The sequence below is a fragment of the Nuphar pumila genome, chromosome 10 (genome assembly GCF_984573655.1).
Source record: "Nuphar pumila chromosome 10, dmNupPumi1.hap1.1, whole genome shotgun sequence".
NCBI classification, from domain to species: Eukaryota; Viridiplantae; Streptophyta; class Magnoliopsida; order Nymphaeales; family Nymphaeaceae; genus Nuphar; species Nuphar pumila.
This window is the reverse complement of record NC_143258.1, coordinates 90,121,289-90,147,529: the sequence shown is the minus strand read 5'-3', so window position 1 is coordinate 90,147,529 and position 26,241 is coordinate 90,121,289. Positions and strand designations below refer to the sequence as shown.

General features: G+C 36.3%; 1 protein-coding gene across 1 annotated transcript; it reads right to left on the bottom strand.

Annotated features, from left to right (window-relative positions):
- Positions 1–6,223: 6,223 nt before the first annotated feature.
- LOC149827294 (fatty acid 13-hydroperoxide lyase, chloroplastic-like) lies at positions 6,224–8,706 on the bottom strand. The gene is made up of 2 exons (XM_090019259.1): positions 7,944–8,706; positions 6,224–7,072 (listed from the first exon to the last, which is right to left on the bottom strand). Exons 1-2 carry the CDS (start codon positions 8,695–8,697, stop codon positions 6,396–6,398), a joined length of 1,431 nt encoding a protein of 476 aa, XP_089875385.1. The 5' UTR covers positions 8,698–8,706; the 3' UTR covers positions 6,224–6,395.
- Between the last annotated feature and the right edge of the window lie 17,535 nt (positions 8,707–26,241).

The window sequence follows — 26,241 nt, the reverse complement described above, 5'->3', positions numbered from 1 at the left end:
GTGAATGTTGTTCAGACGGAAGGAGAGGTCTCTAAGATGCATATGTAGAATCACATATACATCAACCAGGATTTTATAGACAAGATTATTAAGGATGACCGAAATTTGACGGAAAGTAGCATCATTGCGTGCCATCCAAACAAACCACCAAGTAGTAAGCAACCATGTCTTTCAGACCAGTCTCCACCGCTTGCATCATCTAATTTCAATAGGGCCTAGGAGCAGATCAAGCGCAAAATTCAGTTTTTTTTTAATTTGAGAGAGAGAGAGGATTTGCCTTTCCTCATATCAGCTTTTGGCTGAAATTTTCAGGTTTTTTTTAATTGAAAATTCATGAATTTCCCGTGGATTTCACTCTGAGGCCAGAGGGATTGATTTTGTGAAAATTTTGTTGTTGGTTTTCGGTGAATTTTTGTATTTTTTTTTTGTTTGGTAGCAGAAGATCGCGAAGTTTCCTCTGTTTCTCTATGCGATTGGCAAACTTTTCATTTATTTTGAATTTTTTCCCTAATTATGAGTATTTAGGGTTCATGGGTCCTGCATTCCTGCTTTTGGACCCTAGATCAAGCTTTTCTATAGTTTCTATTTGCAATTGACGCCTTGTTTTCTCTAGTTTACGCTTTGTTTTGCCTCACATACATTCTTGATCGAAATTGTGGTGTTTTTTTTTATTAGTGTCGTCAATCTATGTAGGATGAACGTTTATAGTCTCCTTTCTCTTTCTGTAGTGCTTTTTCTGTCGTCAGTAGTCTATGTAGGTGAATTTCGATGCTTTTTCTGTAGTGTTTTATATCTGTGACTGATACTGCAAGTGGCATTTTTTTTTCAATCATAGATCCAGTTGTTCTTATACATATGGGTAAGCTTCAAGATACCATTGTGAGCTTTGCCATGAAATCCACTAGATCATGTATTCATGTGTCTTCATTCAAATCCTCAAAGGTATGACCATTGAAAACTGAAAAATAAATGGTTGCCACTTCTAAATTTAGAAGGAATGTTTTTTCTACACTTTTTAGTCTCTAACAATCTGTGCTTTCTGTCATATGTAGTGAATTAGCCTTCTGTTTTCAAGTATACGAGGAAGTTTGCGTATTCATTTTGTGATTATCACCTTTTTGTTTTCAAGTATACGAAGAAGTTTGCGTATGCATTTTGTGATTATCATGTTTCCTATGATAACAGATGCATCACTATAACTTAATGGCAGCCTTATCATATTTATGTTCATGTATATGGACCATAAGGTATTTTTTTTAATTTGATGCTCAGGTTAAAAATAAAAAATTTAATCTTATGTATTCAATGTTCAGGTTTACTAGGATCGCTTATGTGTGTGTTGTGGTAACAACTGTTGGATTCATTATCAAGATATTATCAGGTTTTATTGTTCTTTTATGTATATTTTAATTTTTTATCTTGTTAAAATTATTATATCTTTTAAAAAATTTAAATCTGAACATAAAAATGTGGAAAAAAAATCAAAAAATTAGTTGCTTCTCAAAAGGGTGCCCTTGATAAGTTTCTTATTAATAGAAAAAATATAAATTACTTGAATGATGATACTATTATTCATAAATGAGGAAAATTTGAAAATGTTAAAATGAAAGAAAGTGAAGAAATTATTAATAATTTAGAAGAATCAAGAATAATACCTGAAGAAATTAATGAAAATATAAAAGAAGAATATGAAAAAGTAAATGAGTAACTTCAAGAACATTTAGAAGAGGAACCACAAATAATAATCGATGATTCTATCAATATTTATGACTCAAAACATTGGCCAACAATATATATAAAATTATGAAAATTATTAGTTGAAAGAGGCTCAATTAGAGAAAATAAAAGAAAATTTTCTCTTGATAAAGACTCTAGACATTTTTCTATGTTCCATTATTATCAAAAATTACCAGATGGAGAAAATTATGATAGAAAATGGTTAATTTATTCAAAAGATCATGATAAAGTGTTTTATTTTTGTTGTAAGTTATTCACATTAAACCTAATAAAATTCAATTAGCTAATGAAAGAAGTAAAGATTAAAAGAACCCTAATAGAATATTAAAAAGTCATGAAACATCAAGTGAATATATATATATTACTAACGTTAATGCTCAGGTTGAATTAGATAAAAGAAAAATTGAAAAAAAAGGCAATTGAATAGAGTATTCAAGAAGAAATTAATAGAGAGAAAAAAATATTAGAAAAAAGTTAGTAAGAATTATTGTCATTGTTAAGACTCTTGCAAAAAATAACTTAACAATTCGTGGATGTAACAAGAAGATATATCAAGAAATGACACTTATTTTAAAGATGCAAAATATTTTTCAATAATACTTGATTGTACACCCGATGTGAATCATCAATAACAAATGACACTTATTTTAAGTTGTGTTGATGTTTTCACTATTTCATTACAAATGAAAGAGTTCTTTTTAGATTTTTAGATGTTGATGCCACATCTTGACAAGGTCTTTTTAATGAACTAATAAATGCAATAAACACTCTTGAACTTGATATTAATAATGTAAGAGGATAAAGTTATGATAATGGATCTAATATGAAGAGAAAACATCAAGGTGTACAAAAAAGAATACTAGATTTGGCATTTTACGTGATTTTCAAACTCTTAACTTAATACTTAGTGATATGACTAATTCTTGTAAAACATAAGAGATTGCAAGTAACATGAAGATAAAACATATTTTTTCCTGTAAAACGTAAAATTTATAAGAAAAATCATTTTGTTGAGAATGTTAGTGATGAATCTATGCAATCAGTGGAAGAATCTTTTAGAATTAATTATTTTATATTTATTATTGATTAAGTCATACCCTCCATTGACATTAGATTTGAATAATTTCATAAATGTGAAGATTATTTTGGTTTTTTATTTGACTTAGAAAAAAACTAAGAACATTTGATGATGAAAGTTTAAAAGCTTGTTATGTTAAATTCGTATTATTTTTTAAATTTTAATATATATTTAGATATAGATGACTTAGATTTATTTTTATAGTTAAAAGTCTTAAGAAAAAATTTGGAAAAAAAAGACAAAAGAACTCAATTGACACTAACTTTCATAAAAAGATCAGTTATTTTTTCAAATGCATATATTGTTTATTGAATACTTTTTACCATACTTATTACCATTGCTTTCACCGAAAGAAGTTTTTCAAAATTAAAATTGATTAAGTCATATCTAAGAACAACTATGTCATAAGAAAGATTAAGTGGATTAGCTATGCTATCTATTAAAAGAGATATAATGACAAAGCTTGACTATAAAGATTTAATCAATACATTTGGAGCATTAAAAGCAAAAAATGTGGATTTTAGATAATATTTTTTAAACTATTTTATATGTTTTTGGTGTAGTAAGATGAATATATATATATATATATATGTATATATAGATGAACCCAATTAGTAAATATGGAGGATAGTAATAATTTAAGAAAAAAATATGCAACTTCTTTAATAAATAATATAATTTTTATGTACAATGAAAAAAAATTTATGGCCTCATTTGGAGTATTCGCCTAGGGCCTCAATTTTTCTTGAGCTGCCCCTGGCTCCATTTGCCATCCGACTCTGCTCACCAACCTCTTAAGGCCCTTAGACCGGACTATTTTCTCAGGAGAGGGTGTACTAAACCATTTAGAAAACCCTCTTTTGGGGTTCACGATTTTAGGTCATGCACATCATACATCTCCTTCACTATAGGACTCTAAAATTTTAGATCCCTCTAGACACACACTAATTAATTAATTTCATTAGGACCTTCCTCTGCCACAATTGGTTACAAATCCACATTAACAACCCTTGCATGACTTAATTTCCAAAATACTTCCTGAACTATGGTAGGTATGGCAGGCTGAGCCAGCGTGACCAGGTCTTCATGCCGGGTGCGGTTTCTTCAGGTTATAAATCCAAAAAAGTGAAAAAACCAAACTAACCCTACACCTGCAGCTGCAGCTGCAGGAATCTCATTCTAATTGCCAGAGCTAATGTGATGAATCTCATTCACCAAGTCAGCCACTTCAGGTTAGAGTGTTAAAATTGACTCTAGAAAAGCCACACTTATGAAACGATTTGTTCAAACCCAAAACTGAATCAATAGAAGTAACATGAGAATTAATTGGCAATGCACAGAACCCATCATCATAGAAGGGGATCAATTCTTGGACTGTGAAGCATGAACACAACTTCCTGTTCAGCTTGAATATCATTGAGAACTGTTAAACTATTATACCATCATTTGATTAAACTCATTTTTCAGCCAAAACGTTTTTTGGGTCCTTTTTATTATGCATCAATTTGCATCCAGTTTTACACAACCTGCACCTGTGAATTTCTGGTGGCAACATGACCATATGGCGTTGGCACCTAAATTATCCCTAATTCACTATATATGTGTGCATATTGATTTAACATTAAATTTGGTATACTGATGTTATCTTATGATCAATCGATTGAAATGATCAAAGCATTATTTAAAAAATGATATTTTTAATATAAATAATTACTCTTCGCGGTAAAAATAGTTACTTTCACTTCTTAAAATAAAATTTATATTGCATATTATTTATTTTTTGTAAAATGTATTTGACATTTTTTTCAAAACAAAAGGCTTACTTTATTCAAAGGCGTAACCATTAAGTCGAAAAGTCACTTTTATTTTTTAAGTACAAATTTATAATATGCACTTATTATTTTTTTTTTGAAAAATATGTTTGAGTTTTTGTTTTGCTCCAAAGCAAAATGGACTTTATTCCCTCTCTTACTCTCTCAACAGACTTATCTCCTCGTCGTTGGGGGAAACCTCTAATGACCTTTCTCTCTCTCCCTCTCGTTCCCATTGGCCAAGAAGTTCAGCCCACCATTCAAATTTCTCTCTCTTCCCATTGGGTAAGGAGGAGTGCATCGTTGATGACTCTCTCTCTCTCTCACTAAGATTCCTATTGGATAAGGACTGCAGCCAACCGTTGATTACTCTCTCTCAGCTTCTTATTGGATAAGGAGTGCAGCCAACCGTTGATTACTCTCTCTATCTGAATCTCTCTCAGCTGCCTATTGGATAAGGACTGCAGCCAACCGTTGATTACTCTCTCTCTCTTAGCTGCCTATTGGATAAGGAGTGCTGCCAACCGTTGATCTCTCTCTCTCTCTCTCCTTTTTTTGTCTTAATCTTAAGACTCTTGACCACCACCTGAAATGTGAAACCAGGTCTCGCGCGAGGAAATAGGAACACGGATCACATAATACATTCAATCCTAACCATCCAATCAACAACTAGATGATTCTAGTTGATGGTTATGATTGAATGTATGATAAAACTCATCCTATTTAGCCGACCATTACTCGTACTTAACCACGTATGTCAGACTGTAACGCAAGGATGAGTTCGGATCGGGTGCAATCTGAATACACAAAAAGTGTGCATTAAGCACCTGATCGCCCTCCATCAGGTCTTGGGCCTCACACCTGACAGGTCTATCCCCAAGATGGAGGGTGATCAGGTGTGAGGCACAAAAGTGTGCATTAATGCACAGATTTTTGTGCAATCATATTGCACTTTATCTTTTCACCGCAAGGATGCAGTTTGGTTCCCGAACACGTGGATATGCTACTTGACTGGCCATACGACCCGTATTTCCTATTTTTAATAAATTTTAAATGTTTATTATTTGAATTATTAGTACACATTTTTATACTTATTAAAATTATATTTCTATTAAAATTTAGAAAATACGTGTTCTCGTGTCCTGGTTTTCATAAAAATCATGCATCCCATGTTTATGTCTGTATCCATGAGACATAGTTTTTGAGTCCATGGGCTTTACTTGATCTGCACTAAAAAAGTGTAGCCACGTATGTGCAAAATTTTGCTGTTACCAAACCGGCAATACACTATATCAAGCCTCAGCCACATCCATCATGATCACCATCATTAATATGAAGCCTTATCCCATATACACAGTTGAGGTTAGGTGTTTATATATATATATATATATATATATATATATATATATATATATATATCCTTCAACCACATCCATAAAAGATATGTTTGGCCAAACATCCCTCCTGCAGAGAATGAACATATATTACGAGCCCCTAAATTCAATGGAGGAAGTCCAAGCATCCCTTCTGCTTAGATGTTTGCACATCCATTAATCAACGTGAACTAGAATGAGCTAAAATGGACACTGGCAACGAATTATTATCAATCTGTTTAGACTATCATGTTCACAACCATAAGATACAAGCAAAGGGCACTTACAGTGAGTTCCCATCATTAACCAACACTCACTTGGATACTTCTCCCAAACATAGAAAGTAAGCTACATGCTAAAGCATTTGAGCATGACACATACATGATCAGAATTGCTTCATGGTTTGACACTCTCTGTGCTCTCTTGGAGTGATGTGATCGTGTATGAACCATCGGTTTTGTAAGATCTGTACCGCGAGAAAATTTCGGCGACCATGAGAAATGCAGTGATAACCACAAGGTCCTTGCCTGCACACTGCTTGTTCTGGATAGATGCAGTCCCTGTCTCTGGTCCATTAGACCAGAACAAGTGGTCCAAGAGGCTCTGTCCTCCCTTCTCCTTGGTGAACCTATCTGCTATGAACTTTTCACTTTTATTAAACACTCTAGAGTCCCTCATAGCCAAGGGCTGGTACCCACATAGAATCTCCCCCTTCTTTACGCCATACTTGCAATCATGGGACTCAAGCTCAAAGTCTTGCCGAGCTCGTACGTATTGAAGCTGCACTGGCGGGTTAAGACGTAGCACTTCGTAAACCGTTGACTTGACTAGGTCCATGTCTTGCACAGCTTGGAAGCCTAGTTGACCGGCATGAGCTTGCACTTCACGAAGGACCTCCGAGTGTAGTCTGGATTGTAGGTCAGTGGTGTCTGTGCTTATGGTGTTGAGCAGATTAGGGAGGAAGGCCTCGAGGCCAGCGAATGCATTGAAGCCTATGAGGTAGATGAGATTGTGCAGAATCTCATCTTCAGTTAAGCCGTATTCCACCGTAGCTGAATCTACGATCGGTTTGGCTGTTGCAAGGCAATATATAAGTTGATCAGGTAAATCACATACCATAGAGATCAGCCGAATAATCAATCTAATAGAACAGTTCAACATGTCTGCATATAGGTTACTCTCTAAATCAATGCGATATATATATATATATATATATATATATATATATAGAGAGAGAGAGAGAGAGAGAGAGAGAGAGAGAGAGAGCTGCTAAACATTTATATCTAACCGCCAGTTAACTGGGCTTTTTTCATATTTTTCTTAAATCTGACTGTACATGTGTTGTACATGCTTTATTTTATACTAATCGGTTCTTGAATCATTCAATTTCGACATGAAGGTAGGTTTTTATAAGGTTTAAAAATCGATAGTCTAAGATTTTCATAAATGTTTAAGGCATAAAAAATATATATTTTAAAGAAAAACATGATCTAAGTAGTATTCCTTAGTAAATTGACCATTTTGAACATATCTTACGGTCAAATTTAAGGAAAGCATGAAAAAAACCCTTCAAAAATCCAGTTAACTAGAAAAGTGGTTAGCAGCTACCTTTGGTGATTTGCAAGGAGATTAATTAGAAACAATAACTGCATCTCAGTAGACCTAATAATTATGGCCATACGAATGGCTAATGAGGATGATGATGGTGCATGGTGAAGGTGATGACATTAAAAGTGATAATCATGAGTGTATATAACATTATGTTTGTTAATTAACTAGGGAGAATGAATTTAGCACAGATAGTCAAACCAAGAAGCTCATGATTTTTGGATTTTGGAGAAAAAAACTCGAACGATGAATCTCTCTCTCTCTCTCTCTCTCGAAAACAAACTGCAAAAGCATAGTAAGCATGAGGTGGAGTTCATAAAGGAAAATGAGTGTTACCCTCTTTCTTGAGGAATTCGTAGACCTTCTGGTAGTCGCTCTTCACCACTAAAAAAGGATAGCGGAAGGAGTGCATGAATATTTCTTCAAACGGCTGAGGTAGAAGCCCTGTGTTCACAGTGGGCAGCAGCTGAAGAGTCACCCACTTGTCCAAAATGGACCCTCCCTTCTCTGCCATCTCTGGATATGACGAGGGGTCAGCTCCAGCCAGCACCTTGCACAAGAACTCAAACAAGCATCTCTGCAGAGGCGCTTTAAATGAAGCCTTCCCTTTCTCCTTCACTTCCTTCTCCAACGTGTCAAACATCTTCTGCAAGCACTCATGCAACAGAGAAGCCCAATTCCTTGAGCTCTTCTTCAGTCTATCCAATGCAAAGCTCTTAAGAACTGCATGCTTTTGCTCTGAGGTATCCAAATAAACAAGACAACGATACCCTCCAGAGTAGCTAACACTAGGAATGAAGTTGCCTCGGAGAACGTCCTTCTTCTCGACGAGCGACATGTCGAAGAGGGCCTCGAAGGATTTAATGTCAGTAATGGCGATGATCCTCGGATCGACGTCGATAAATGGGTAGGAAGGGGGGATGTTGGTTCGGAAGACAGTACTCTGGTACTTGGCCGCTCTGCTTCTGAAGAAGGTGTCCTGGCCTTGAAACCAAAAGTAATCAAGCCTATCCTTGAAGGAACCAAGAAGTGGCAACCCGTAGGTGCCTGGGATGCTCTTCATTGGTAATGAAGCGTTTATCATCATCATCTTCTTCTTTGTTTCTTCTCTTCCCGCTCTTCTGTTTTTATAGTATGATTGGGGGCGGCTAGACAGTGTGAACTTGTCAAAATATCTTGTCTTTATCAGACTAGATAGGTTGAATGGGCAGCCTGCGTGGCCAGCGGGGGGTGTTGAGATGAGGATGACAGATAGCTTTCAAAGGTACGTGAATCACTAAAAGCAGGGTAGTCGTGGGCCTACCCGGGGTTTGCCTCTCGGGGGGGGGGGGATCCCATTAGGCCTTGTGTGATGGCGCTCCAGGGGCGTGATTTGGAATGGCGAGCTCACAAATTATGCCTTCTTGAACAAACAATGGATGCAGCGGACGTGCGAAACCCTGTTGCATCCACCGTTCTATCCCCTCCCCCGTGTTACGTTGGGAACAAGGCATGGGGAAAGCACAAAAAAGAAAATAAAAGAGGGAGCGTCGAAGTTACACCCTGTCATTTCTCTCGCTCTCGTCCCCTCTCCTCGATGTGCATCTCCCCCCCCCCCCCCCCTCTCTCTCTCTCTCTCTCATGTGCAGTGGCCGAACAATGAGAGTCTGACGGCAAAAAGCTGCTCACTCTTTCTCTTTCTTTTATTTCTTCTTCATTGGTTCCTCTCTCTCTCTCTCTCTCTCTCTTCTCCTTCTTCGTTTCTCTCATTCTTCTTCTTTTACCTCTTGCTTTGATTAGGGCTCTGAATCAAATAATTTTTTTATTAGGGTCTGAAGCAAATTTCTTTAATTAGTGATTTTTATAGTTAATTTGATTATGACTTTTCTTATATTTGATTAGGGTTATTTTTTAATTTCTTTGATTAGGGATTGAATTAGAGCTTTTTATATTTAATTTTATGATTTATTTTTTTTTGTAGTTTAAGGTTTTTTGGTTTATTTATAATTTATTTTTCTTATAGTTTAGGTTTTTTTTGTTTATTTATGCTTTATTTGTTTTGTAGTTTAGGGGTTTTTGGTTTATTTATGCTTTATTTTTCTTAAAATTTAGTTTTTTTTGGTTTATTTATGGATTTTTATAGTTAATTTGATTAAGGCTTTTCTCATATTTGATTAGGGTTGTTTTTATTTGATTTTTTTATTAGGGTTTGGATTAGCATTTTTTATATTTGTTATTATGGTTTCTTTGATTTTATAGCTTATTTATAGTTTCTTTGATTTTATGGATTATTTATAGTTTATTTTTCTTGCAGTTTAGGGTTTTGGTTTATTTATGATTTATTTTCTTGCATTTTAGGGTTTTATAATTTATTTATGTTTTCTTGGGTTTTTGCATTTGTATAAAAAAATCTAAATTCTTGTTTTTTTCTCAAATTAGTCAAAAATTTAAACATTTTTTCATACTTCGATTCAGTTTGTGATCCATATTTGGGACTAAAATCCATAATTTTTTTATAAACTTTCATAATTAGATCGAATATGACACCGAATAACGTATTTATATATTAAAAAAACATCAATTCTTATTTTTCTCAAATTACCCAAAATATAACTTTTTAGTTTTAGATCCAATCTTATAAGATCTATATCCAAAGTTAAAATCCATAATAAACATGTTATAACACTCATATGGTTGGGTGAATCGAGTTGTACCATTTGAAACGAAGTTATTTGACCCAGTATCCATGTGTATTCATGTTGTTGTCTGCACAACTTAAAACAAACATTGAACTTTGGAACACAACTTCCATGTATAGTTTAATACAGTTGTTACAGAACAAACTGAACCTATGTTCTGTTTGTTTTGTTCATTCGTTTGTCTAATCTTGGACAAGCTATATCAAACATAACCTTAAGTGGCCCGGTTCTCAGCAATGATAGGATGTCACAAGTTCGAAACTCATGGGTGACGTCCCTTGCCGTAAGGTCGACGTTGGGTTTACTCTCCGATGGGTAGGGGGGACCTCATGGGTTTCACCAACCGGAGTGCAGCCAATGTGCGGTTGGTGATGTGGAGGGATTATCTAAAAACAAAAAGAATGGACCCAACCTCCTAGTTGTAGCAGACATATGGACAAAACGGTATCATATCTCATATGAAAGAAGATGGTAACACGTCTCAAAGAAATTTCCTAAAGGATAGTGTGTGGGTGGATGGAGACCAACTCAAAGATAACCATTGGGTGATCAGGTTGACTCATTTGTTTAGCATTTGAACATGAAATTTTTGTAAACCAATCTCTACGGGAGTGGCAAGTTTCTTGCGTACGTGCTTCTAACTTCACGATATGTTAATGGAGAAGGCAAAATTCGTGAGTTGTTGTAATGGAGATGGTCAATGATGTAGTTTTTATGAACTGAAACACGTTACATTGAGTGTGAAGTTGATTGCATGTGCGTACTCTTTTCTTATTAGTCCATTCTCTTCCTTTGAAGTTTAATGTGATACATTTTTAGGTCTATGAAAATGTAAATTTCAATGTGTCATTATTAAAAGACAGTATCATTGTCCTTACGAAGTTGGTAATGCATGTTCTTCAAGGGTGAACAAAATTGTTCTCAAGTTTATTGCATGTCCTTAATTAACATAGAGCTCAATTGGATTCACTGTTATGCATCATAAAATTGGTCAACTACCGCTATTCCTAAATATTATAAAAGCAGGAACAAAGGGCAAGAAATGACAAAAAATTAGATGATTCATAACATTTTCTTAATTGACAATTTTGCGTGGCCATGTATCTTGACAATGTAATTAAAAATTTGTGCGGACTCTCTATACATTTTTTCTCAAACAAAAAAAGTGTTACATGGCAAATTGTAATTTTTTCAAAAACTCATGAGTTACTATTTACAACATCATATCTCTCTCTCTCTCTCTCTCTCCTAAAATGTCTCCATGTCTCTTAATAATCATGTCTCTCTCTCTTTCTTAAAATATCTTCATAACCATTCGTAATTATCTAAAACTTAAAACGTCTCTTTCTCTCTCTTAAATCTAAATTATCAAGGGGAGTAGCCTAGTAGGTGTCAAAATTTGTTTCTTTAATATTTTTTCCAAAATGACACTTATATAATGTGTTTGGAAATGTAATTAGAAATTTGTTTGGTCATTTGTGTCTTTTTCAAGTACTACTTATGACACTTAAATTTCTAAAAGCACTGAATAGTTACCCTATGAAATTGAGGAGTCACCATTTAAGTTGGTAATCTCTCTCTCTCTCTCTCTCTCTCTCTCTCTCCTTACTTAGGGAACGTTTAGAATAAAAAAAAATTCACAGGAAAATAAAATTTTAAACATGAAAAGTTTTGATATAATAACTTTTTTAAATGAAATTTTTTCACTTGTTTGTGTAGCTTGAAAAAAATAGAACAAAAATGTGAGAAAAATGAGAGAGAGAGAGAGAGTGGTGGTGTCTGGAAGGAAGATTAACATGATGGTAACTCTTCTTGTGGCAGCCCATGGCAATGTTGTTAAGTACCTAAGCTTCGAGGCGTGAAGTGCATGCCTCAAGTGCAAGGTGAGCCTCCATGCCTTGAGGTGTAGCATTGAGGCATTGTTGTTTATGAGGCATGCACCTTAGTGTTTGAGGCGCATATTGAGGAGGAGCGCACACCTCATATATTTAAAAGGCATTCATGTAAAAAGGTAATATTTTAGGCATTCACGTAAGGTGAATTACATTGGCAATTGTGTGCATTAAGGGCAACATGCCTTTTCATTTTTCTAAAAGTCAAATATGCTTCTTTTTCTTGCCTCTTGGTACGGGTTTCTCTCTCTCTCTCTCTCTCTCTCTATATATATATATATATATATATATATATATATATATATCAATTCTCAAAATTTTGTGAGTTTTGGAGATTCTCTTTTCGAGCAAACGAACCCTAATTTTGAGTTTGGTTCAAACGTCCCTCATTGTTCATTAAAAGGAAGTCTAATTTGGGAGATTTCTTCTCATGTTGCATATCATGCTCTTTCAATTTGAGATACGAATGGATGTTATTTTTCTTGTTTCTTATGAAAGTTGTAGATGGTTATCAGGTTGGGCTTTTTTTTGCATTGTCTGACTCACAAGGCATTGCAATTTAAATGGTGATTTTGAATCTACTATGTACATAAGTTTCTCTAATATTAGAATAACTTGACCAAATATATATATATATATATATTTTTTGTATATATATATGCTCAAGTAAAATACAAAACACTATAACCCAAACCATGACATGCTCATCTACTTCACTTGTGATTTTTTTCTATCAACCAAATCTTTGAAAGCTCAACATGAGTTATGCATATTTTCAATTTACTTATGAATTGAGATTTGAATCAAAACTCATGACATGTAAAAAATTGAGAATTTAGTTCTTAATCTTTCATATGCCAATGTGTTTGAATGTACTTTGTGTGTGTACGAATGTGATCTTTTTACATAAAAAATTATATGTTCTCACAAGTTATTGTTAGTAAAATACATAATTATTTATTTATTTTGTATTTTATTGTATAGTTGCATGTTTTCTTATCTTGTGCTACTCATTTTTCTGACGCTTGAGCTTCAATGCCTTGATACTTATGCATCGCTTCATCGAGGCTGTAACGCGCTGCCTCGCTTCGACGCTTTTGACAACCTTGGCCATGGTATAAGATGTGTTGTATGCAAATGGTTGCCATAATAAAAAAGAATTTTTGTTAGAAAAAAATTGGGTGGAGGAATTTTTTCTATCAAAATCACACTTTTTGGAAAAACTTTCTTTTCAAAAAAATTGGAATGGTTGGAAAAGTAGTCATTTTTTCTAACATTTTCTATCTTTCATTCATGCTCTTACAGGCCAAAAATAAGAAAATTTTTGCTATGCATGGGGTTGGTCATGCCAGTCCCTTATGCATGACGAGTTGTGATAATGGTTGGCTAATACTAAAACCGCCAACTATATTGCTTTTATTGAAAAGATTAATAGTAATTAATAGTAGTTAATTATTTAGTTTCTCATTGAGAAGGTTTCCAAGATCTTGCAGGGGCCATTTGGTTCATCTTCCTTGGTCCTTACCTATGTCCTGCATCTTCCGAAGAATGAGGCCTCTATTTCCAGCCTCCATTGTTCATTTATTGGTTCAAACTACAGCCCTCTGTCGCTAGTTTGGATCCTGCATGTTGCAAGTCCAAGGTATGCCTTGTTTTGTTTACATGAATCAACTATTAGGATGATGATTATGTGGGGGATACATGCACATTGTTCTTGCTTTGTTATTTGTATTTATATTTATATTTTATTTATATTTATCTATTTCCAAATTTTTCTATCTGCTAATATATTATTGGAAACCAAATGTTGTATAATTTTGGTGATTTTGCGGTGACAGATCAAGTTCATCAGACCCACGAACTGACATTTTTTTCCAGTTTTATATTCTAAGGATATTACTCAATGGTTATACGGATCAGATTCTGATATTTCCTTTTAGATCCTGTGAGACATGGCAAGTTTGGATTGATGTGTTGTATCAAATTCAAGTTTGGATCTGGTTACTTAATTTGCATGTTTGTGATGTTGCCATATGACTGTTCCTTTTTACTTTTTTCTATATTATGCGTTTAATTACTTATCCAAATTCGGATATGATCTGATTTAGATGCAGGTCTCTATTTGTATCTATCTTGGGGATTTCGAGAAAAGCAATACATATTCTACTTGGGGTGTCAATTGAATTAGCCCTTGGTTTCATTATTAAATAGAGAATATGGTGATATCTTTCGATTATTAATTGGTATTCTTTTGCCTAGATTTCATTTATGCTTGTTGAGATTATTGACATTTAAATTATTAGGCATCTAAATATGAATTTAGGCATCCAATTTGACATTGCCTATTTGGATTGAATTGTTGTAACTTGCACATAGGCTAAAAGCCTTCCAAATCCTTCATCCAAATAGGTAATTTGGCATTGCCTATTTGGATTGAATTTAGGCAGGTTGCTTTAGGGTCAATCTTCATCCAAATCCTTCCAAGATGAAGCTGATATTTTTATGGGTTATGGCTAGGTGAATTCATGCCCAATTCCATATCCCTACCACATTTTTTGATGTTTTCACTATTATGTTGAAAACATATGTTACAATAAATCAGTTCTGCATACATGCTACATAAAACATTTTTTAATCATTTAAATAATAAAAAATCCATGTTTGTGTGTCTTATTTTTTTGAAAATTATGCAAATTTTATTTGTAGGAGGACAAGCTCTTCCACACCAAGAGGGCTTCGATTCAATTTGAGAAGAACCGGATACCCAATATTGGTAAATTATAATTAGCATAGTTTGAAGTCATTTTCACTTAATTATATATCCATTATGTCGTTGTAGACATTCCCATTTGAATGAAAAAGAAAACCGAAATTGAAGTTAGATTAATTCTATATTAGATCTCTTTTGATGAGTAATACTAAAATTGTAAAATGAATGCTATTTATATGTCTCTTTATTTTAAGATAAACATTATTTGGATGGGATAGTTAATGAAATGCCCTTTTATTCTTTTATTTTTTTATCTACCTCGTACTATTATATTTCAATAAATATTAAACTTTTGTTAATGTATAGTTAGATATCTACTTTTTTTTATTAGTGCCCAGCCTTGGACGGGGCCACCTTTCTGGTGCATAATAAAATAGTTTAAACACATTTTTAAGTAGGGTGTCAATGTGTCGGGTTTGGTTTGGACCCAGGTGGGACCAATCCCAGATCTTATTTGAGATGCTGGTATCGGTTTGGATCAAGGTTCAATTGGACCCACCATAAGACAAACCATACCCGGGTCCTATAAGGATTACATGAACCAGATCCGGGCCATACCCGGTAAAATAATAATTATTTTATTACACTGAAAAATTGCAGATCTTAGTCCGAACTTGGGTCTCAGGCCCGAGTTTGGTATGAAATTTCACAAACCATACCAGCTCCATATATTAATCAGACCTTTCGAGTCTGACCCAGATTCTATTTGAAACTCTTTGTTTATCACCAAACCCTGACCCTATAGGCTTTGATGTGGGTCGGGTCTGGGTCAAATTAGACCCATTGACACCATAATTTTTAAGGCAAAGGTTCCTAAAATGACTTTTCAGAAAACTGGAGTCTTTTTAATGGTAAGATCGAGTCTCTGAATGAATATTAGGTAAAAGTGGGTCCGAAAAATTATGATATTTAAAATAAATGATGTTAGCATTCATAGCTTATTGTCAATATTTTAGCAATGGCGATGGATTTGAATATGCTATCTTTGTGTACATTGTCCAAGTAAAAGCTATATGCAATCTAGTCCACATATTTTAGACCAAGACTGAGTTGACGAGACTATATAACTCGATGGTATAGGACTACGAAACAGTACCATCTTTGCCCTCTGCATTAAGAATTGGCTTTCCCACTCTTATTTTCTAGCTTTGAGATTCCTCAACAGCATCGTAAGCTAGATTGGGGACATATCATGAAAAAAAAAATTTGAGATAAAATAAAAAATGGCTATAATTATTAATAAAAGTCTATTTCATATGGACGAATCAAACTATTTGCTGCAGTCAGGGCTGGGCTAGGACTGGGCTTTAAAAAAAAAAAAAATTAACTGTTTCGGGAGGCAGGACTGGGCTACAGCCCAGTCCTGCCTCCCCCTAGCTACGCCTTTGGTGCAGTGGGCAATATTTTTCATTTTGAAGAAAGTGATGTGCAGTATGATATTAAGCTAATTAACTAGCAAATTGGTGTTGCTGATTCAATAGTTTCATTAAATTATCACCGGCAATTGATTTATATATATTATCTATGTGGAAGTTGGGTTTGTATAATTGTCACTTTCCGTTGAAACTTCAAACAAGCAAACGTAGAGAGAGAGAAATTGCGGACGCTTAGGAGATTTTTGAACATAAGCAAATAATTTATTTACCACTTATTACTAGCCTCTGACATCTAATCCCTTAGGCAAGGGGCGTTAGGTGCAATTACATTTCACAGAGAAAAGTCATGCTTTGCCTAACTGCACGACACGTGTTGATGGGAGTTAAAATTGTTGAGACGGTGGATTATAGGACACGTGTTGTAACGTGAGGCAGAGTATCACACTTTTTTTGTGAAACATGATTGCGCTCTCCCTCGCTGAGTGTAGATAAGAAATGGTTTTCCCTGTGGAAGTTCAGAATTTTGTAGGTACATTTGCATAGAGAAACCCGTATTCTTGAAAGAAAGAAAAAAGTCTCCGTGGTGTTTTTGTGCATTATGAGATGATCAAGATTTATTTTGGATTAGGGGTTGAATGAGATAGCTGGATGTAGGGGTGTCGTCAATGGGCAGGGTTTGGTTCGGACTAAGGTGCAACCGGACTTGGACCAGATTTTCGGGTATGATATCAAGTCCGGACCCAATCAGGTCTACTATAACAGAAATTTTACCCGGTCCCGATAAGAACTGCATGAACCAGACCCAGACCATACCTGGTAAAATAATATTTTTTATCATTTTTACATTGAAAAATTGTGGGTTTTAATGGGAACTCGGGTCGGGCCCGGGTCTGTTATAAAATTTCACAAACTATACCCCAGATCTATGTATTAATCGGACCTTCGGGTTCAGACCCGGGTCTTAATCGGGTTTTCTTATTTGTCACTGTACCCGGACCTTATCGGATTTGGTCCGGGTAAATCAGACCCATTGACACCCCTAGCTGGATGGTTAGGTGGTACTGTCCTAACCATTATGGGGTGTCCGGTTCGAATCCCGCGTGGTTATTCTTAAGCTTGCACATAAAAGAGAAAAAAAAGACTTATCTTGGATTGGGGTTTAGGGGTTCAGTGACATCGCACCTGTATTTTAGGATTGTGGTTTCTCTTGTTTCTTTTTTTTTTTCTTTTTGAGAATATCTTGTTTCCTATATTTCGTGTTACCGAGTCTGTGTACGGCTATGTTCTGATTATATATTGTGTAACACTTTGCAATCATTCAAAAGAAAGAAAGAACCAAGGTGGCCTATAAAAAAAAAGGAATAAAAAATAAAGAAAGAACCTTATGCATGCATCAAGATCCACATCCAACCGTAGGGAACATACCGAGTGCTAAACACATAAATGGAAAATACCAATATCTTTGACCCCTTGTACAACTAAATCTTTTGAGAGAGAGAGAGAGAGAGAGAGAGTTCAGAAACTGAGGAGCCATACTTATACAAATATTTTTTATGAAACTTAATACATGATACTTGTAAAACTTAATACTTGTACAGGTTATGGTTTGAAAAAGGAAGAAAGGCACCTACAAATTAACTTCAAGCCTTCTTCATGAAATACTGAACAGCCCCCAAGAAATTATTCCACACAACCGAGATCGAGTAAATCACACCAGACAAGCCGTGGATGAGCTCAGTTACCATCGATGTTATATCTGCCAATGAACTTTTGGTCATCCCCATGAGCCCTGTCCCGCCAGATCTGACAGCTGCGGCCAGGCCGGTGACGGAGTTCAGCAGGATCTCCACAAGGGCGTTGGCAATATTGAAGAGCAAATTCAACAGGAATTGAACCATGAAGCTGACCGCAAACTGAGGGATCTCTGCAACTTGCTTGAGAATGACACCTATGGCAAAGCTGGGGACCTTCAGTGCATGGATTGCTAGGACCAGCAACGCAGCTACTGATTTGAAGATGGCCATGGATGCCAGATTGACCACAGCACAGAAGGTTTTCACTAAGGTGCTAACAAGGAGAACCATATTTTCCTCTATGAAAGACAAAAAAAGGCTCTTGGTTTTGTGATAACAGGAGGTAGATTCGTTTGCAGCATGAGGGAGCAGACTTTAAAAAGGATGACTTCTTGGTTTTTTGTTTCTCGGTAAATTATTCAAGAGGGGAGGACCAAGCCTCGAAATTGCTCATGCCAACATCGTGGCCGTCTGTTTGCACTTTGGATGAATGCCACCTAGCATATAACTTTTTCCTTTGACTTTTCAAAATACAAAACGGACGGCCACGATGTTGGCATGAGCAAAAAAGCTCATGTTCATCATGACCTGATCTGCTTTCCTAAAAAATTGTATAAACCTGATCTGTTGGTGTAGTGGGTTGGGGCCTTGGCTTCTTGACTGGCAGTCAAATTCTCATGAGCGTAGACAATGAGTAGCATGGGCCCCGGGGGCAGGGGTTCTAGCCTCGGAGATTTACACTGCCAGCATGACAAACATAGGTACGGCAGGCTGAGCCAACGCGTGCCGGGCAGGTTATAAATTAAAAAAAAAAGGTCCTCGGAAGAAGAAAGTGTATGATGTATGATCTTTGTAACGAAAGAAGAAGAAGAAGAAGAAGAAAAAGGTGGTGGGCAATATTTTTCATTTTGAAGAAAGTGATGTGCAGTATGATATTAAGCTAATTGACTAGCAAATTGGTGTTGCTGATTCAATAGTTTCATTAAATTATCACCGGCAATTGATTTATATATTATCTATATGTAAGTTGGGCTTGTATAATTGTCACTTTCCGTTGAAACTTGAAACAAGCATACGCAGAGAGAGAGAGAGAGCCGAAAGTAATTCAACATTACCACTCATAAAGATCAACAAAATGTTGAGCCCATGAACTGAACAAGGAGAGAGAGAGAGAGAGAGAGAGAGAGAGAGAGAGAGAGAGAGAGAGTATCTAAGAGCAAATTCATTTATTTCTAACCTTGTTTTTGCTCAAGTTTTGGTGAGTCCAACTGCGGATGCTTGGGAGATCTTTGCACATAAACAAATAATTTATTTACCACTAATTATTGCTAGCCTTCGACATCCAACCCCTTAGGAAGGGGCGTTAGGTGCAATTACATTTCGCATAGAAAAATCATGCTTTGCCTAACTGCACGACACGTGTTGATGGGAGTTAAAATTGTACACGTGTTGTAACGTGAGGCAGAGGATCACACTTTTTTGTGAAACATGATTGCGCTCTACCTCTCCGAGTGTAGATAAGAAATGGTTTTCCGTGTGGAGGTTCAGAATTTATGCTTGTAGGTACATTTGCATTGAGAAACCAGTACCCCTGAAAGAAAAAAAAAAGTCTCCGTGCTGTTGTTGTGCATTATGAGATGACCAAAATTTATTTTGGATTAGGGGCTAAATGAGATGGCTGGATGTAGGGGTGTCAACGGATCGAGTATGTTTCGGACTCAAGTGGAATCAGACTTGGATCAGATTTTTGGGTATGATATCAGGTCCAGACCCGGTCTAATTAGGTCTACTATAAAGAGAAACCATACCTGGACCCGATAATAACTACATGGACCAGACCCAGACCATACCCGGTAAGGAACTCGGGTCGTGCCCAGGTCTGTTATAAAATTTCACAAACTATACCCCAGGTCTATGTATTAATCGGATCTTTGGGTCCACAGAGTCTTAATCGTTTTTTCTTATTTGTCACTGTACTCGGATCCTATAGGGTTTGGTCCGGGTAAACCAGACCCATTGACACCCCTAGCTGGATGGTTAGGTGGTACTGCCATAACCATAACCATGGGGTGTCCGGTTCGAATCCCACGTGGTTATTCTTAAGCTTGCTCATAAAAGAGAAAAAAAAGACTTATCTTGGATTGGGTGTTAGGGGTTTAGTGACATTGCACCTGTAGTTTAGGTTTATGGTTTCTCTTGTTCCTTTTTTTTCTTTTAATTTCTTTTTGAGAATATCTTGTTTCCTATTTCTTGTTACTGAGTCTGTGTACCGACCATGTTCTGATTATATTTTGTATAACACTTTGCATTCATTCAAAAAGAAGGAAAGAAAGAAAGAGTCAAGCTCGCCTATCAAAAAATAAAAAAAATAAAAGAAAGAACCTTATGCATGCATCAGATCCACATCCAACCGTTCTCATCAATATCCACATCCAAAGGAGAATTTTCTAGTATTCTCATTCCTGAAATCTTCTTCTGCAATAACTCAAGATCCTTTGTCCCATACTCTGTAACAAGTCTACCAATCAGCTGCAAGACATGCACAAAATTAATAACAATAATAAGAAAGCACACAAAGAAGTTTTAAAATCATGCAAGAGCTAAGACTTATTGTCATAACCAACCTCTTCATCAATCCTTTCTATGATCTCAACATGTCTTGGGAGTAGCTTCTGCATGATCTCTTGACTCCACTTTTCCAATGCTTCAGGAAGAACAGTGTGATTCATGTATGCACCAGTTCTGTCAACATCTTGAACATGAGAATCACGATTAAGACAGAAAAAGTTGTTCATATTATATCAACAACACAACAGAACTCATTTGTTTGAACTTTATTTTTAAGACTAAAATATGTATGAGGCCAAAAAATGATGAATATGTCATGTGTATGCCACCATACTTAGCAATTCCAGGATAAAAACCAATCCTCCAAAGGAACTTCATGCATTTTGGAGGAAAACTTAGAAACCATGATAAGCAATATTTTTATCTATATTATATATATAAATGCATAAATGCACACACATACACATAGTCTTGACTTAAAACTGTTATATATATATATATATATCTTCCCCCCACCCTGCACCCAATTTTTTTTAAAGTGCTGCATTGCCACATCCGCACCGTACCCACACCCGTATCTACCTAATGCTTAGAGAACCCACTGCATGAAAGACAAATTCATTTCAAAAAATATCTTAAACGCAGAAATATCAAGAATTAGGACTAAGACAACTAAATGATAATTTGAAAAAACATATACCAAATGGGACAAGAAAAGACACAATCAATCTCTCAACACTAGCATGTTTCACATTAAAAACATTCAGTCTGGATTCTTCAACAAGAAACCAAGTAACAGAATTATAAGAAGAAATTCAAAAAGTAAACACCTTACTTGCCTGTGAGACCAGGCATCATAGTTCTTAGCATCACTGGATTGTATCTTCTTAGCAAATTCTAATTCTTTTTTTGTTGCTTCAGTTCCAAGTTTCTTAGCAGCTCAATATGACATTAGCAGAACTTGAGCCCATCATAACAAAAATGGTAAAAAAAGTTCACACCACCACTTGAAAAATGATACTTAAAAGCGAAGCAGGTTATATGTTCCCCACCCCGAATAGGGCATCTCATGTTCGGGGGTCCCAAAAAGCACCACGTATTTAAGCCTTTGCATCTCGTATCCCATGTTTGTCAGCATTAATTAGCATTGGAGTTTGATGTGATTGCAAATACTTAAGTACCCTCTCCTCCATTGGTGCCAAAAAAATATCGATTCTAGAAAAGAAGTGATGGTAAAGACTTAAGTGCCCCGAAGATGATTATTTAAGACCCAGTCTCTGCACTGCAGGATTATCCGAGAAAGAAATCTCTCTTCGAGGAGGCCATGAACATCAACCCTCTCACTCTCTCTCTCCCTTCTCTTTTTGCTTCTGTGCACATCCAGCAGAAGATCCTACATTGCTCCATCAAGCACCGATTGACCTGCACATTGACTGTTGTGGAGCCTGATTCAGAGTTTTTACCCTTACATGAGGAGGGTTTGGGGGCTCCTCCCAGCGTATGTAGCATCATTCAACTAAATGAGTTATAGATCCTGATTCAGAGTTTTTACCCTTACAGTAGAGGGGTTTGGGGGCTCCTCTCAGCGTGAGTAACATTATTCAACTTGAAGAGTTGTGGAGTCTGATTCAGAGTTGTTACCCTTACAGAAGGGGAGTCGGAGGGCTCCTCCCAGCGTGGGTAGCATCATTCAACTTGATGAGTTGTGGAGCTTGATTTAGAGTTTTTGCCCTTATATAAAGAGTGTTTGGGGGCTCCTCCCAGCGTGGATAGCATCGTTCAACTTGATTCGTTGTGGAGCATGGTTCATAGTTTTTACCCTTACAAAAGGGAGGTTTGGAGGTTCCTCCCAGCGTGGGTAGCATCGTTCAACTTGATTCGTTGTGGAGCCTGATTTAGAGTTTTTGCCCTTACAGGAGGGGGGTCCGGGGGCTTCCCCCCGACACGGGTCCCGGGTGTCGTGGTCAAAAAATGCACAGAGTGTCGCAGTGAGAAAGACATGTTTGTTCCAAGCAAGGTTGGAAGAAATCAATGAAAAATTCAACAAGGAGCATGCCCGAATCAAGATGTGGATGTCAAGCGAGAATGGTGTTGTACAACTCAAATAACACAAAATAATAGGGGTATGGTTTTTAGTTAAAATGGGGAATGAAATGACAATAGAAATCACTGAAATTTTACAAGAATAAACTGGACTCAATAACAAAGACACTATTTTTTACGGATTTGGAATATGATCTCCGGTTATGGAGATATGGCCCTGACAAGTTGGTCCTAATTCGGTTAGCGATTTACATCGATTTGCTTACTGAATAACACTACAAATCTCTATAGTGATTTGCGGAAGACATTACAAATCGCTATAGTGAGATCCAACAACACTATAAATCGCTGTTGGGCTCGTTGGAGACCCAAAAATACTATAAATCGCTATAGTGATTTGCGGAAGACACTATAAATCGTTGTGGGGCTCGTTGGAGACCCAAAAATACTACAAATCACTATAGGAAAGCCCGATAATACTATAAATCGTTGTTGGATCCGCGTCAAGGGAGCCTTTAGACTCTCCTCCTGTAAGGGCAAAAACTCTAAATCAGGCTCCATAACTCATCAAGTTGAATGATGTTATTCACACTGGGAGGAGCCCCCAAACCCCCTTCTGTAAGGGCAAAAACTATGAATTAGGCTCCACAACTCATCAAATTGAACGATGCTACAGTCAGTGTGCAGGTCAATCCGTGTTTGATGAAGCAATGTAGGATCATTTGTTGGATGTGCACAGGAGTAGAGAGAGAAGGGAGAGAGAGTGAGAGGGTTGATGTTCATGGCCTTCTCCAGGGGGAACTCTTTGCCTCCCTTGATTTCTTCTCTAGAGAGAGAGAGAGAGTTTTACAGTGTTTTACGGAGAATGAAGAAGAAGAAAATGACGATAAAAAGTTCAAACAGACATTTTTTATGGCTCAGGTCAACATCATCCTCGACTTTCTGGATGGAGGACATGTTTGTCCTTTTTTTTGAACTGTTTGTTTTTTCTTTTTTGAATGAAAGGCATTTTTGTCATTTTCTTAAACCATCGTTTTATGAGAAGAATAACAAGAAAGGGTACTTAAGTCTTTGCAACCACACCAGACTCCAATGCTAAGTGATGCCAACATACACGGGAATACGAGCCTCATGTGCTTGTATACATGGTGCTCATTCAGACCCCCGAACACAGACGTGGGATTCAGTGAATCATCGGGGGAGAACATACACCACCCAAAACCATATGACCATTTTTTCATTTTTTTTCTAAAGATTTAGTTAAAGAAGGAAAACATAGAACCAAACAAAAAAAGTTAAGAACCATTAATGGGAAAGAGGAAGACGAGAAGGAGACATACCTTTCGAAGGGTTTACCCCTCTCAAAGGAAAAAAATATGGTCTTCTTTTAACTATCGCAAAGGGACGGAGGGTATTTCGACTGGCGAAAGGACGATCTTGACTGTTCGTGATCGCCAAGAGCATCGTGGACAGTCGGATGGAATCAGTGACCTCTGTCGATCGCAACGAGCGCGAAACCCCTTTTGATCTTTCGGCAGAAAGCTGTCACTGACCGGTGGGTGTTTTAGGCATGAAGAGACCCTAAAACAGTCGGTGACAACTTTCAGTCGAAACCCCATACAGAAATGAGAAACCAAGAAGCAAAGAGAGAGAGAGGAAGACGAAGGGGGAAGGAGATGAGAGAGTAAAACGTTCCCATTGTTAATGGTAAGAGAGACAAAGAGAGATGGGAACAAGAGACGAGCTTCGTTAATGGCGGGCTAGAGAGTGACCAAGAGGCGAGGTCATCTATGAGAGAGAGAGAACAAAGAACGAGAATCGAAATAAGAGATGCTGATAGTAGCAATGTCTTTTCGGAGTTAGTACGATAGTCCCATCAAATATTTTATTGTTTGAAAAAAAAACTTTATGAAAAAGCAAAACTTAAAGGAAGAGCATTAAGGGCCACGTGGTGACCATTCAAAATGTGTAATGGTCAGCCACGATTTTACCGTGAACCTTCTACTCATTTTCAGCATGACCTGATCTATTTCCAGTATGACCACATAGTTTTTCAATGTAATGCTTGTTTGAGCCTGTTCAAGCAGTTTGAACATTGGTAGGGTTAAGTCAAAATTGAGTAGATAGGGTGTGTGGGTTCAGACAGCTTTGGGGGGGAAAAATTAATTATCTCAATTAGTACACCAAAAAAATCTCAAATTTAGAGAAATAGTTTAGGGTTAAGTCAAAATTGAGTAGATAGGGTGTGTGGGTTCAGACAGCTTTGGGGGGGAAAAATTAATTATCTCAATTAGTACACCAAAAAAATCTCAAATTTAGAGAAATAGTTTTAGACACCTTAACGTAGGTTCAGTTCAAATTTCAAGGCCAAAAGACACGAGAACATGGAGATACAGATTTTTAAAGTGGCTCAAAAATTCAAAACAGGACAGGAGCAAGTAAGTTAGGGTTCAAGCTTTGTAAAATTTGGTGCTCAATATTGAGGACTCAATAAATCCTGAATATTGTAAAATTGACCAAGGACACAATGAAGTATATAGGATTCAAAAATTAGGACCAAACTCCTTACAATTTGGACTAGAGATTTTTTTTTTTTTAAGTCAGTTTTGATTTTCAGGAACTCCAGGATTTAAGTGGGCTGAAATAGGTTACCACGAGTTCAACTTAGTTTATAGTTTATGTTCAACAATGAAAAATACAAGACCATATATAAGCATAGGAGAGCCTCATAAATTCTTGACACAAGTTGCATGAAATACTTAAGATGCTCCTAATTTTGGTTAAGTCTTCGTGAACACCAAATTGATTTGACTAATTTTGGAATCCCGTCATCCAAAAACAGTCAAGCTCCTGTCCACAATTTTTCATTCTTACTATCCACTTACCCCCCCACCTTCAACAAGGCTTCACGCCCCTCAAGCATCACTAAAAATAGGGGAAGAGAATGGTGGCCCCACCAAGCCTAGCTACCAAAAACAATTGGCACCTCATGTGTGGGCCCCATCAAGCCCAGCCGTTCCAGCTTTTTGGGATCCTGGATTTGAATATATATATAGTATCTTGATATAACAATGTGGATCAGATCGGATTCAGACTGATAGGAAAATCTGACCCATTAAGCATTTCTATTACCCAAGTTCAAAACCTGCTGAATATCAATTCTGGTTTGTTTACGCTTACTTTTAAACGTGATGTGAAAAATGGGTCTAATTAAAACAGAATCCATTCAATATATCAAAATCATACCAAAAAAAGAGTCCAAACTTAACTCATATTGGGTAGGTTTTTTGTGTAGTTTTTAGATCTAATTCAGGTATGGTTATGATAAGAACCTACCTGTCCCAACCTAGTTACACCCTCATAAATAATACTGTGGAAAATGGGCTGGCCTATTCTAACTTTTAAAGGGTCAGGTTAAGATAGACCTCTACCGATCCTAACTTTTAAAGGGTGGGTTAGGTTTCAGAGTCCAGCTTGAATCGAACAATAAAGTTCAGGATCTAGTTCAAACATG